The following is an 11,659-nucleotide window of genomic DNA, read 5'->3' on the forward strand; positions in this document are numbered from 1 at the left end:
AGAGTGAGGGAGGGAGCGGTAGAGAGAGAGGGTGCGAGAGAGAGAGAGAGAGAGAGAGAGAGAGAGAGAGAGAGAGAGAGAGAGAGACTCCCCCCCCCCCGGTACAGCCAGCCCGTCTCCTCCAGTAACGGCGGCGCTAACAAGCCGTGCAGCAGCCGGGCAGAGCCGCTCCAACACCGCCGCTGTTCGACACCTCTGCCGCTCCAGCGCAAGGGAGACGAAGATGCATCTGCGGCGTCCCGCCCCGGGATCCACCTTGTTACCGGCCGCGTTGTGGATTTTCTGCCGCGTCAACGTCGTTTACGGAGCTTTGCCAACAAGCCGTAAGTTGTGCATGGATCAGATCCTTCTTCTTTTTTTTTATTTTTTTCTTCTTTCTTTCTTTCTTTATTCATTAAAAAAATAAAATAAAAAAAATCCCCAAATATTGTTGCATGCATGTTACTCGGGTGTACGGACTGGTCAATAGTGACGGAGCACGGAGCCTGGTCAGTGGAGAACGGATGGAGCCTCTCTCCGGGCTGCGGGGAGACCCGCCGCGCTGCCAGACGCTCCGACCCGTGAAGCTGCACTGATGTGCCGGGGGGGTAGAGTTTAGAGGAACACGGCTGCAAACGCTTCCCATGCATTATGTCATGTGGTGATTTTCTAAATGGTAGTCAGGCGTGATGACTTGCTGCTTTTCGGTCCTCTAAGGGTGCTTCAATTGCCGATGCAAATGACAGACACGCGATATTTTCAGTAACTTTTATCGTAAATGATGAATGCCAGTATTTTCTTTAACTGTCTCTAGCCGTGCAAAATCTAGTCATGAGACCCCTACTAGTCTCTATTGGGAGGGAGGTTGAGAGGGACTACATTTTTCTTTTATTGTCTAGATCATCAAATTTGACCAGGATCGTTATGGATCCATGTGTTTGAATGAATGCAACGCGTTGCTTGTCGAATTTTGCTGGGAATTCTATAATACAGACGCACATGGGGGTTGTTTTTTTTTACCCAATACTGGAGCTGTCCTTGTGCATTATTAAATGGCCATATTAATCTAGTCTTTTTATAGGTACCAAGCATCAACTTTATTAAAAAATCTCCCTTCCCCACGATACTGAAGATGTCCGAAAACAATTATGAGTTCCATAGCACAATGGGGCGGTCATGCTTTATAGATTTGCATTGGATTTTGACTTTGACAGTCTGGGGGATGGAGTATGGTTTTTGAACCTGTCAGGGTTTTTGTTGTCCAAAACTTTGACAGATAACTGGCCTACCGGGAATCATGAAGGTTGTCTATTGTATAACAAGCTGACATCCGGTCATTTCACCTGGTCCTCTCTGTGAATTAAAGATGCAATGGTTCCTTGCTTCATTTCCCCCTCATTCAGTGACACAGACTTTGAGTCACTGGTGTCTGCCTCTGTGAATAATAAATCATTTAAGTGATTACGCATTTGCCTCGCGAGTCCTATTTGGGGTTAACAGGTGTCATTCAGTCTGTGCATTGTTGTTTGGGTGGTTGTTGTTGTTGTTGCTGACGCCCACTGAGTCGGAACGCAGAGGATTCAGCGTGACTGATTCCCCCGGTGAGCTCCTGGGCTCCTCCCGTCCCGGATGGATGTAGTCCGTCGTGAGTCATTAATCATACCATCTGACAGACAACAGCGGATAGATACAGCCACGAGCGGTGCGCATTTGTGTGTGTCTGTTGATATTAGAAGGGAATGCGAGAGACTGAGCGTTTCCAACCGATAAGAGTAGACCTTGGTTTCTCAAAGCGACTTTGCTGGTTTCTCCAAGAACAGGGGCGTTAGACGTTGTCCGAAAAGACCAGAGGTCCGAGTATAAGATGTAATTTCCATCGAGCGCAAGTCCAACACACAACAGAAGGGTAAAACCTGACCGGCATCTCTTTATTGCGTGAGGGAACTTAGTTTGTGAATTGGAAACGGACACTTATAGAGGAACTGAGACTTGAAGATTTGAACCCAGTTCATTGGGGCTGTAAGGCAAAAGCGCTCACCTCAAAACAGCCATGTCGAAATACAATAACCTTGTAACCGCATTACCTTGTCTCTCAGTGAAACTGTGGTTATATACTGTATGTGCATTATGCTCTTCACAGCCGCATACGAGCTATGAGAAAAGTGCAGGTGAGTTGGGATGGTGCTGAGGCTATAAAAGTGGGAAATAATAGAGAAAGACTGAATGACTGAGAGAGAAAGAGAGCGAGAGAGGCACCCAGATACACAGAATATGAAATTAGCCCGGCAGGAACACCTTTGATGAAACGTAATCCCGGTGTCGACATCTTGCTCCTTAGAGGCTGGACGCGTAACACCCTGGGGGAAACAGACGCCGTGACCAATGAGCAACTCAAAAACAAAAGGCAAAAAGCGAAAAAAAAAAAAAAAAAAAAAAATGTGTCACACTTTTTGGCCACGCACATGTTCCTAGTGTCATATACGCTTCGAGTCATCACCACAGCAGTGAGAGAGGGAAGTTAAATGACAAATATGCTGCTGGAGGATTAAACTGAGGTGGAAGGTGAGGCAGAGAGAGGGAGAGAGAGAGAGAGAGAGAGAGAGAGAGGAAGGAGGAATGAGACGGAGAAAAGAAGGAATGTAAGACACCAAGAGAAAAGAGGAAGGCGGCGTGAGGGAGCTTGGACTCAGATGTGTGTTGGACATTTGTAAGTGCTTTGATTGAGTGTGTGCGTGTGCGTGCGTGTGTGTGTGTGTGTCTTCACTGGTGACTGCACCAAGGTTTTATGCGAGACAACTTTCTCCTGCGCAAAGCTGCTTGATTCCCTAAAGCATCTATCAGTTTTATGCTGCATCCCAACACCGCCTAATTGGCTTGCAGGGTGATCACTTGTGCAAGATCTCCAGAGCTTTGCGCGCATGCACACACACACACACACACACACACAGACAGACAGACAGACAGACAGACAGACAGACAGACAGACACACACACAAACTCACAGAGGTTGTCCTTGTACTGCCTTGACTGTACTGTACCTTCTAATGAGTTGTCACTGTATGTAAATGTGTGGTTGTTACAGTGTGCGTTTGAGGCAAGGTCTCTCCCCGCCCATTATGATCTCTCATAATCATCAGGACACGCTTTTTCCCATTTGCAATGCAAATCCACATTTATCTGATTAAAAGGGTGCAGCCAACACAACTCTCACAGGAGAATTTCATAGCATGTGGTGCATATGCACGTGTGTGTAGTCTGTTTGCCTGGATATCTAATGCACTCTCCTTGAGAATTTACACTTTCCCTCAGGCTTATTTGGAAGGAAAATGAAAAAAATTCTCTATTTTGCAATGTGCACCTCTGCCCCGCATCGTATCTGCACAACAATGTCCTTGTAAACAGATATTTTTTTTTTTTTAAAAAAGAAGAAAAAAAATAATTCCCCAGCACCGCCACACCCAGTGAATTAAGGAGTGTGCCTTTAAGTCTGCGTGCCACTGCGAGACTGTGGGAGTCTAAGTGGGATGCCCTTAGAGTTTGTCTGATGTAGAATCAGATTAGCCTTTTCCTGTCTCATTAAGTGTGCCAGACCTGTGGACATAGACACCGGGGCCCCTTTCAGCTACAGGGCCACGCTGGGGCGGTCATAGTGTCCTGCTTATTTAAAACACAATTCAGTCTTCATCCCATAAGCACAATCATTGTGTTGTTTTTTTTTTTTTTTATCATTTTTCAGTTTATAATTTTGCTGCCAATGGTTCTGGTTATCAGCCTAAATGAGGGTGCATTTTATTCATTATTTTGTCTGTATGTGTCTAGGTGGCTGCAAACCCTGACCAAGCTCATTTAACCTTGATTTGTCGCATAAATAACGACAACAGCCATGACAGGTCAGGTCAAGTTTATCAGTTTGGTCCTGTTTCGTCACAGTCTCATCGGGTTTCCCACAGACCCACGTTTACTGGAGTGGATTCTCTCGAAAGCCCCTCATTGTAGGTTATTTTTTACTTATAGAAAACCGGCAGCTTTTACAGACGATATCAGCGCGTTCATACATAATGGAGCAGCTAAGCGCACGACAAACATAAAGTGCACGGACGTAAACAATCAATTTCTTCGCCGGGGTTGATTTCTTATGGGGAATATATATATAAAAAAAAAAAAAAATGATGGCCGTGGCAAATTGGATGATCGCTGTGGAGATTTTAAACGGCAGGTTACGGAAAACTCCGGCTTTTGCCAAGCAACACAAAATGCTGCCCTGGTATCATCATGATCACTATTACCTCGGTAGCCTCACCGCTACAAAACAAAACAAAAAACAAACTCTATCAGGAAGAGAGGCGCCATTATGTGAAGTATTGCCGAGCTTTCTCGGGTCCACACTCGCAAACACATTTGTGTGTGTGTGTGTGTGTGTGTGTGTGTCTGTGTGTGTCTGTGTGTGTGTGACGTGACGGCTCTCACTAGGAGGTGGTAATAATAGGATTAATGGTGGGGGAAGCAGACTGGCCGAATTCCTCAGATTAGATCGGCTCCCTACTTGGTGTTGAGCTATTTTTGTGTGTGTTCCGGCGTGTGTGTTCCAGTGTCTGTGTGGGAAGGACGTGGCTAGATTTATCACGCACTGGGACAGGTGAGCTGGTGCACGGGGTGGAGTGGAGGGGGGTTGGGGGTCTAGCTGTTAATTGCGCTGCCATTGCTCTCAACTGCCCTCTCCTCCTCTGTCTAAATTGCTCTTTCACTTGTGCTTTTATTTTTTGTATCTCTCTCTCTCTCTCCTTTGCACTCTATCCATTTTCAGTAGCCCCCCCCACCCCCGGCCTCTTTCTCCACTTCTCCCGCATTCCTTTTCGCTCCCTTTTTTATTCAATTTTTTTTTTATCCAATCAACCAAAATCCTCACCTCGCTCTCCACCGTCCGTCCTTCCTTTGTGATTATTCCTCTTTTCCCCTCTCCTCCTGCTCTCCCACGGCGGGTCCTCCCGTCCTTTTCTTATCGGCGTCTCTCCGTCGCCCCTCCTCCGTGACCTCTCCCTCCCTCGCCTCCCTTCTGCCTCTCTTCCTCTCCTCCATCTCGCTTTCCCACGTCTAATTCTCTCCACCCCCCCTGTGTTCGCCCTCTCCCCGCTTGTCGTGAACTTACAGTTTTGTCCCCCGTCCTCGCCTTTTTTTACCTTTTCCTGTGTACAGCCGCACAATCTCTCTCTCTCTCTCTCTCTCTCTGCCATCTGTTTCTACCCTCTCTCTGTCTTTATCTCTCCCCCCACTCTTCTGTTCTGATTATAAGTATGTGTGTGATAAAATCCTCTCCGCCAGGGTAATCTCAGGAGAGGTGTATGTGTGTGTGTGTGTGTGTGTGTGTGTGGTGTGTTTCATGTGCTATGTGGCTGGGGACTGAGATGGGTGGTCTGTGTGTGTGTGTGTGTGTGTGTGTGTGTGTGCGTATGTGCGTGTGTGAGTGCGTGCGTGCGTGCGTGCGTGCAGGTGCACAGGTAATGAAAATAGATGGCTCTGATCAACTCGCACGTGCATAACATGGATTACAGCCAGACTTCAACCAGATCTCGCCCATCCATTTCCCAAATATAACCCTGCCACCCCGTGTCATCCCTGCTAAAATGACGAGATGCATTCGAGGCAAACAACAGCATTTCGAAATAGGACCCACCTAAGTTTGTATGGAGAGAAAAAAATGATTTTTCGAAATGTATTTTTTTACACTAGAAACTGGAACGCACAGCCATCGCGGAGAGATCGATAAACGCATTGAGGCGGCTCACGTGACTTTAAGTGTAGGTTGGGCAAACACCATGAGACCAACATTACACACGATGATGTTTGTTTCACAGATTGATGAGCCATTTGGACGAAAACTTGTCGTTGTTATGATTATCCACATGGTTTATTTGTTAATTTGCTCTTCCAGTTGTTTTGTTCTACAGCCTGAAGTGTTTCGGCTTGGTGCGTTTAGGCCTATACACTTCTCCACGGCAATTTCATGGTAGAAAAAAGTGTCGGGTTAAATGCCAAATTCCTAACGAGTTCGAGCTACAATTTACCTTGATGTACAAGTGACCTTAGAAAACGGCCGTAGAGAAGAAATTGCTCGGTCCAGAAATAGTAAAAAAAAAAAAAAAAAAAAGGATTAATTTACCATATGAGTCCCCCCTCCCTCCCCATCTATTCATTGAACCTTCGGCTATATATGTCGACGGCACTTTCATCTGCTTAAAGCACCAGAGTCGCTCTTGATCTGCGTTTCATATACGAGAGCGCTAAGCGGGACTATCTCTTATCGTAGGAGCGAGGCTAGTCAGACAAATGAACACTGACAAGTCAGGCAGCGCGATTCCCTTTAACAATGCCCTTAACTGCATGTGCATGGGTGCGCACACACACACACACACACACACACACACACACACACACACACACACACACACACACACACACACACACACACAGACACAGACATAGATACAAATATACTGTATATACTCTATATAGATAGACATGCTAAAACATATCCAAACATGGTAGGTTTGCTTCCATACATGTACTACGAGAGGATGATGACAATTTGTTTTCACTGCTTTTTTTCAAACAATTAATTATTTTAATTCATGAGTATTTAAAATACCACCATATGGCTCTCACACATGCCTGGCTTATAATCTGCATTTTGCCTTACGTACGTACAGACAAGTGTTGGGACTGGTTCTATGGACCAGAGTTTCCGTTATCCGGCAATCACCGTTTTTTGACCGGGAAAATCTGCTCATAGATTTCGTTCATAGGGTCCGACATATTTAAACCTCTCCGGTCATAATGTCCGGTGGAAATAATTAATTGTAAAATATGCCAAAAGGATGTGCAATACCGCAAACCTTAATTATATATTTAAGACCAGCTTGCTACATTTATTTTGTTTTTTGATTTTATCCAAATTGCATTTGAGCAAAATGTTAATTAAAGCTTCGGCACATCGTACTTATTGATCACCAACGGAAATGATTTGATTTCAAATCGTTAAATGCACAATATTTATTTATTTATTTATTTTTAAAACGCCGTTAACTGACGGGTATTAAAAAATATCGTAAATATCGTTATCGTAAATCGACGTGCATTTGATGATGTCATTCTTTATATAGCCTGCCTATCAGTTGTTTTTAAGCTCGGTAAACACAGATAATATTCGACCGGAATCTCTCCCATTTGTCTGGGAAATTGAAATCTCCCAGGCCACGTTGACCGGCACCAATTGCTTTCTCACGGAAACTCTGCTCTGCAGCCCATACCAACTCGGGGGGATCATTTTGGCCATTCTAATGCTGAAAAGTGGTGGTATTCCCCTTTTCCCACCCCCTGATGATGTGCGTGAACAACAGGACGTGTGCATATATAGTAGGAAGGACCTCAACACTCATTCATTAATTTTTTCCTCTTTTTAAGAGCACAGGTAAAGGATACGTTGGGATGCATGTCGGCGTCAACATGCACCTGCACGCACGGAGCAGTGCGAGCCCACACTCTGGTCCACAGCCACGGAGGCTACGTTTACGTTTCCTGCTGTGTCTCTATTTGTCAAACACTCGGACACCCGGTCTCAAATCAATGTCCAGTGTAAACTTACACATTCTGTAGTCACTCATTGGAAAAAAAAAAGAGGGAGATCAGAGTCCACAGTGTAGCTGTGTGGGTTTGTGAGTGTTCGGTATGGGCGTCTGAATTGTAATGTGTTTTTGAATGTTCATGCTTATCTGGGGGTGACTAACTGAGGTAGTTTGATTGTGGATTTTTGTGTGTGTGTGTGTGTTTGTGAGTGACATTTTAAAGACATTTTACAGACCAGAAATCATAACAAACAAAACATGAAAATGATTTAAGGAACGTGTCGAAACAAGCACTGTGTGTGTGTGTGTGTGTGTGTGTGCGTGCGTGCGGGTGTGTGTTTGAGCGCGTGTCTGTGCGCCCGCGTCCGTGCGTGTGCACGTGGCTGCTCACTGGGTGTACATGACAGCTCGGGATTGTGAAAGTTATTCTTGTGGAATGTGTTCTCATTAGAACCCATCAGAATCCATCCACCTCATTAGGAGGGTTCCATGAGATGGAAGAGGAGAGAGAGAGACTGAGAGAGAGAGAGAGAGAGAGAGAGAGAGAGAGAGAGAGGGGGAGAGAGAGAGAGAGAGAGAGAGACGGCGGGATTGAGGAGGAGGAGGAGGAGGAGGAGGAGGAGGAGGAGAGCAGTAGACGCAACATTTGTCAGGAGAGAGAGGGGATGAGAAGAGACGGCTCGGGGAAAGCCGACCGGGAGGGGGAGAGCTCTCTCTTATGCCTTGTCATTCAATATTACATCTGTTATTCCGCCGAGCGGCGAGATCGGACCCGGCTATTGTCGGAGGAAGACAATGGGCCGGGCTCTCATTACATCACCGCCTCCCCGCGATTCTCCCTGGCGAAACCAGGCCTTTGTCCTCGTGTGGTAACTAACTCTTATCGGCCTTGCTTTGATTTTTAGCGATATTTTCTTTCTTTCGCATGGAGGGTTTGATTTGAACAGTGCAGCGGGGGCGGGGCTGCGTCGCTGCACATTTTTCAGTGATATTAATGCGCCATGTCCGCTGATGGAGCCCGCCCGATTATACCAGCGCCGCAACTCTTATCCCTTTGTGGAACAACAGCATTCAGCTGTCGGTTGTTTAACTATTCGCAATTCTGAATCAAGGAGCAAACATTCTTTGACTTGTTGATCGTTTTCTGTAAACAAACGTGCGTAAGCGCTTCTCACGGTGTTCTACAGACGTCTCTTAGCTCTGGTACAATGACTGCAAAGGAAATCCTCTCACGCCTCGTTGATTAATCTACATTCCCCTTCATGGTTCGGTGGAAGATTGGAGGCAATGCCCCTTCGGTTTATTTGTACCCAGAAAGCTGAAATAGAGCGTCGGGTAAAACCCATCCCCGGACCCCCAACGCGTTCTCATCCCTACGTGACATATCGCCGCCGCCAGGACGGAAGCCCTCGGCGTCGCCGTGCCGACAATGCTGTTTACCGCGGAAATTCCCAAAAAATGCAGTCCGGGACGCTTTTTTTCATGTGGTCGAAATAACATTAACCTCGACGATGGCCTTCTCCAAAAACAAACAAATAAATAAATAAATCCGAGTGGCGAGAGAGCAGTGCGTCCAAATCCTTCGGAGTCCCTCTTGCGACACCACAGCAACACTCGCGCGTCAACCCAGGTCAGACTCTCGGTAGAGGAGGCCTGGACGCACAACCGCTGACCTCGGCGCTTAATCTGCCTCGGCTGATCAGATTAAGAAGGCGCGGCTGACCCGGGGAAAACAATGATTTCTATACGCCCGCTGAGGTCAAGGCCGTGTTAAGTCCTCCCACCGCCGTGACCCCTGAGGAAATATATTAACCCCGTCCCAAACCGGAGGAGGGACGGCCCCCCTCAAAAAGTGCCGAGTCTGGTTTGGGGAAAAAATAAAATAAAAAATAAAATAAAGAAAAGTTGGCAGGGGAAAGGTTGGTGTTGGTGTAAAGGCTGTAAACACACTTCCCGGAGAGTTTTCTCCAAGGCTACCCTCGCCCCGCCACATGTCTCGGAAACGAGCATTTCATTTATTTTTCAACCGCCGCCCTTGGAACGTGTGAATGTCAGCGCTGCCGTACGTGAGGCCGCGCGGCCCCCTGGTTCCGGTGTGTTGAGCCGCAGCCTTCCTCGGAGATCTAACCTGTCACGTACGCGGATGTGATGGCGGCGAAACCGCCAACAAGATGTTTAACTCCTCGCTCGGCGGCGCACAGTAACTATGCTCGACGCCGTGAAGACCAGATTACCATCTTTAAACGCTGGAAAAAAAAAAGAAAAAGTGAATTATTCATTCTTCTCTGCATTAAAGACATCCCCGCCCAGAGCTTCCCCTTTTTAAGATTTCTCGAATTTTCAACTTAAATCCGAGCCTGGCTCCATTAAGTTATCAGACACGAACCATTTATATATAAATAAGTGAATTTGGAGACGCAACATGTCTGCAGGACATCCACAGCAGGCAAGGCACGGTACATTTAGTATGATTCATGAACTGAGTGCCAAACATTGATTTATCATTCATGCATAATTAACTCATAGTAAGTATAAAATGTATTAATGACCTACAATGGGCCAGACGCTAATTGCACGATCTAATTAGTTATTACTCATCTAAATATAATTCATCATGTGCGTCGTTGGTTATATATTTGTTCGTGATCGATGGTAGCCGTTGTGAAATATACACAGTATTTACTTATTTCCACCCATCCATCCTGTTACTTTACATTTATTGCACGGTTATTTCTTTTTGGAGGTTGCTGGGACCTGGGGCCGAGGTAAGCATCCTCCAGGCGTAATGCGATGGGGGTCATGTGAACGGTGCGCCGGGTCGCACGCACGCACACACACACACACACACACACACACACACACACTCGCAACTAGCGCCACTTCACAGCTTCCAATTAGCTCGACCTGCATTGGACGTGGTAGTGAACCTGTGCAGCGGGGCGGAAAGCTCACATACAGACACACACACACACACACATACACACACACACGAGGACTTGCCGATTCCATGCAGACCCGAGGGGAGATGCCACCGTAGGCGGCTCATTTACCTTCTCGTTTATTTACGTATCCCTGTTTTGTTCGGAACGCCATGACTGGACACAGGCGATGATTCGGGGCTCTTGTTTGTCTCCTGCGAGTTTAACCTATATTCCGATATAATATTAACCCTTTGATCCCTCTGCTGCTGATGGCTTCCATGACAATCTGGGGATTACACGGTGCAGACAAGCAGCACATCTGTTAAAGGGTCTGATCTCTATTTCTCTCTCTCTCTCTCTCTCTCTCTCTCCCATTCTCTTTCACTCTCATACGCACACTTAAATGCATGCACGCACACACGCACGCACGCACACACACAAGCTTAGTGCGAGGCGAGCTCTCATCACATTTTCTTTCAGCTTTCCCTGCAACTCTTATCTCCCAGAATCTACACTGTTGTAGTGTACAGTGTATTACCCTAACCCTAACCCTATTTATTGATATGTAAGGTATCTGGCCGTGTATGCTTTTGCTGTTTTTGTAGGGGCGTGCACGACCAGTGTGCGCGTGTGCAGTCCACTTGTGTCATAATGGATGTTGGAAATGTAGCTGGCGGCTCATGTGGAAGAGGACTGTGGAAAAGGGCATTGTGCCACGGCTAAGACAAATGTTGTTATTACTCTCAGCCTTTGCATTCAATTTGTTTTTTAAGCCGCTTGAATACCCCATTTACAGGCCAAGATTAAGTGAATTAATCTTTGAGCTACTTCTACTGGAGAAACTCCCTAGTTTGCCTTTTCCCCCTCTTTTCTCACCATGGACTCGGCGGAAAAGAGCCAAAAAAGAAAGGGAAAGTGTAGCGGCCAAGCGGTCACCTCTCAAAACATTACTGGTGTGCGTGTGTGTGTGTGTGTGTGTGTGCGTGTGTGTTTGTATCTGTGTTATGAATGTATTTATGTATATTTCTATGCCGGAATTGCAGTGTGTGTGTGTGTGTGTGTGTGTGTGTGTGTGTGTGTGTGTGTGTGTGTGTGTGTGTGTGTGTGTGTGTGTGTGTGTGTGTGTGTGTGTGTGTGTGT

General features: G+C 46.4%; 1 protein-coding gene across 1 annotated transcript in view; it reads left to right on the forward strand.

The window, feature by feature from the left end:
- Positions 1 to 223: 223 nt before the first annotated feature.
- cntnap2a (contactin associated protein 2a) overlaps positions 224 to 11,659 on the forward strand; it is a gene marked incomplete at both ends in the record, with an annotated part of 398,026 nt that continues 386,590 nt past the window's right edge. Inside the window, one exon of the mRNA XM_080020721.1 lies at positions 224 to 323. Within this exon, the coding sequence (XP_079876847.1) occupies positions 224 to 323 (100 nt within the window). The remainder of the gene's footprint in view (positions 324 to 11,659) is intronic.

Source organism: Zeus faber, assembly GCF_960531495.2.
Source record: "Zeus faber genome assembly, chromosome: 19".
Classification (NCBI taxonomy): Eukaryota; Metazoa; Chordata; class Actinopteri; order Zeiformes; family Zeidae; genus Zeus; species Zeus faber.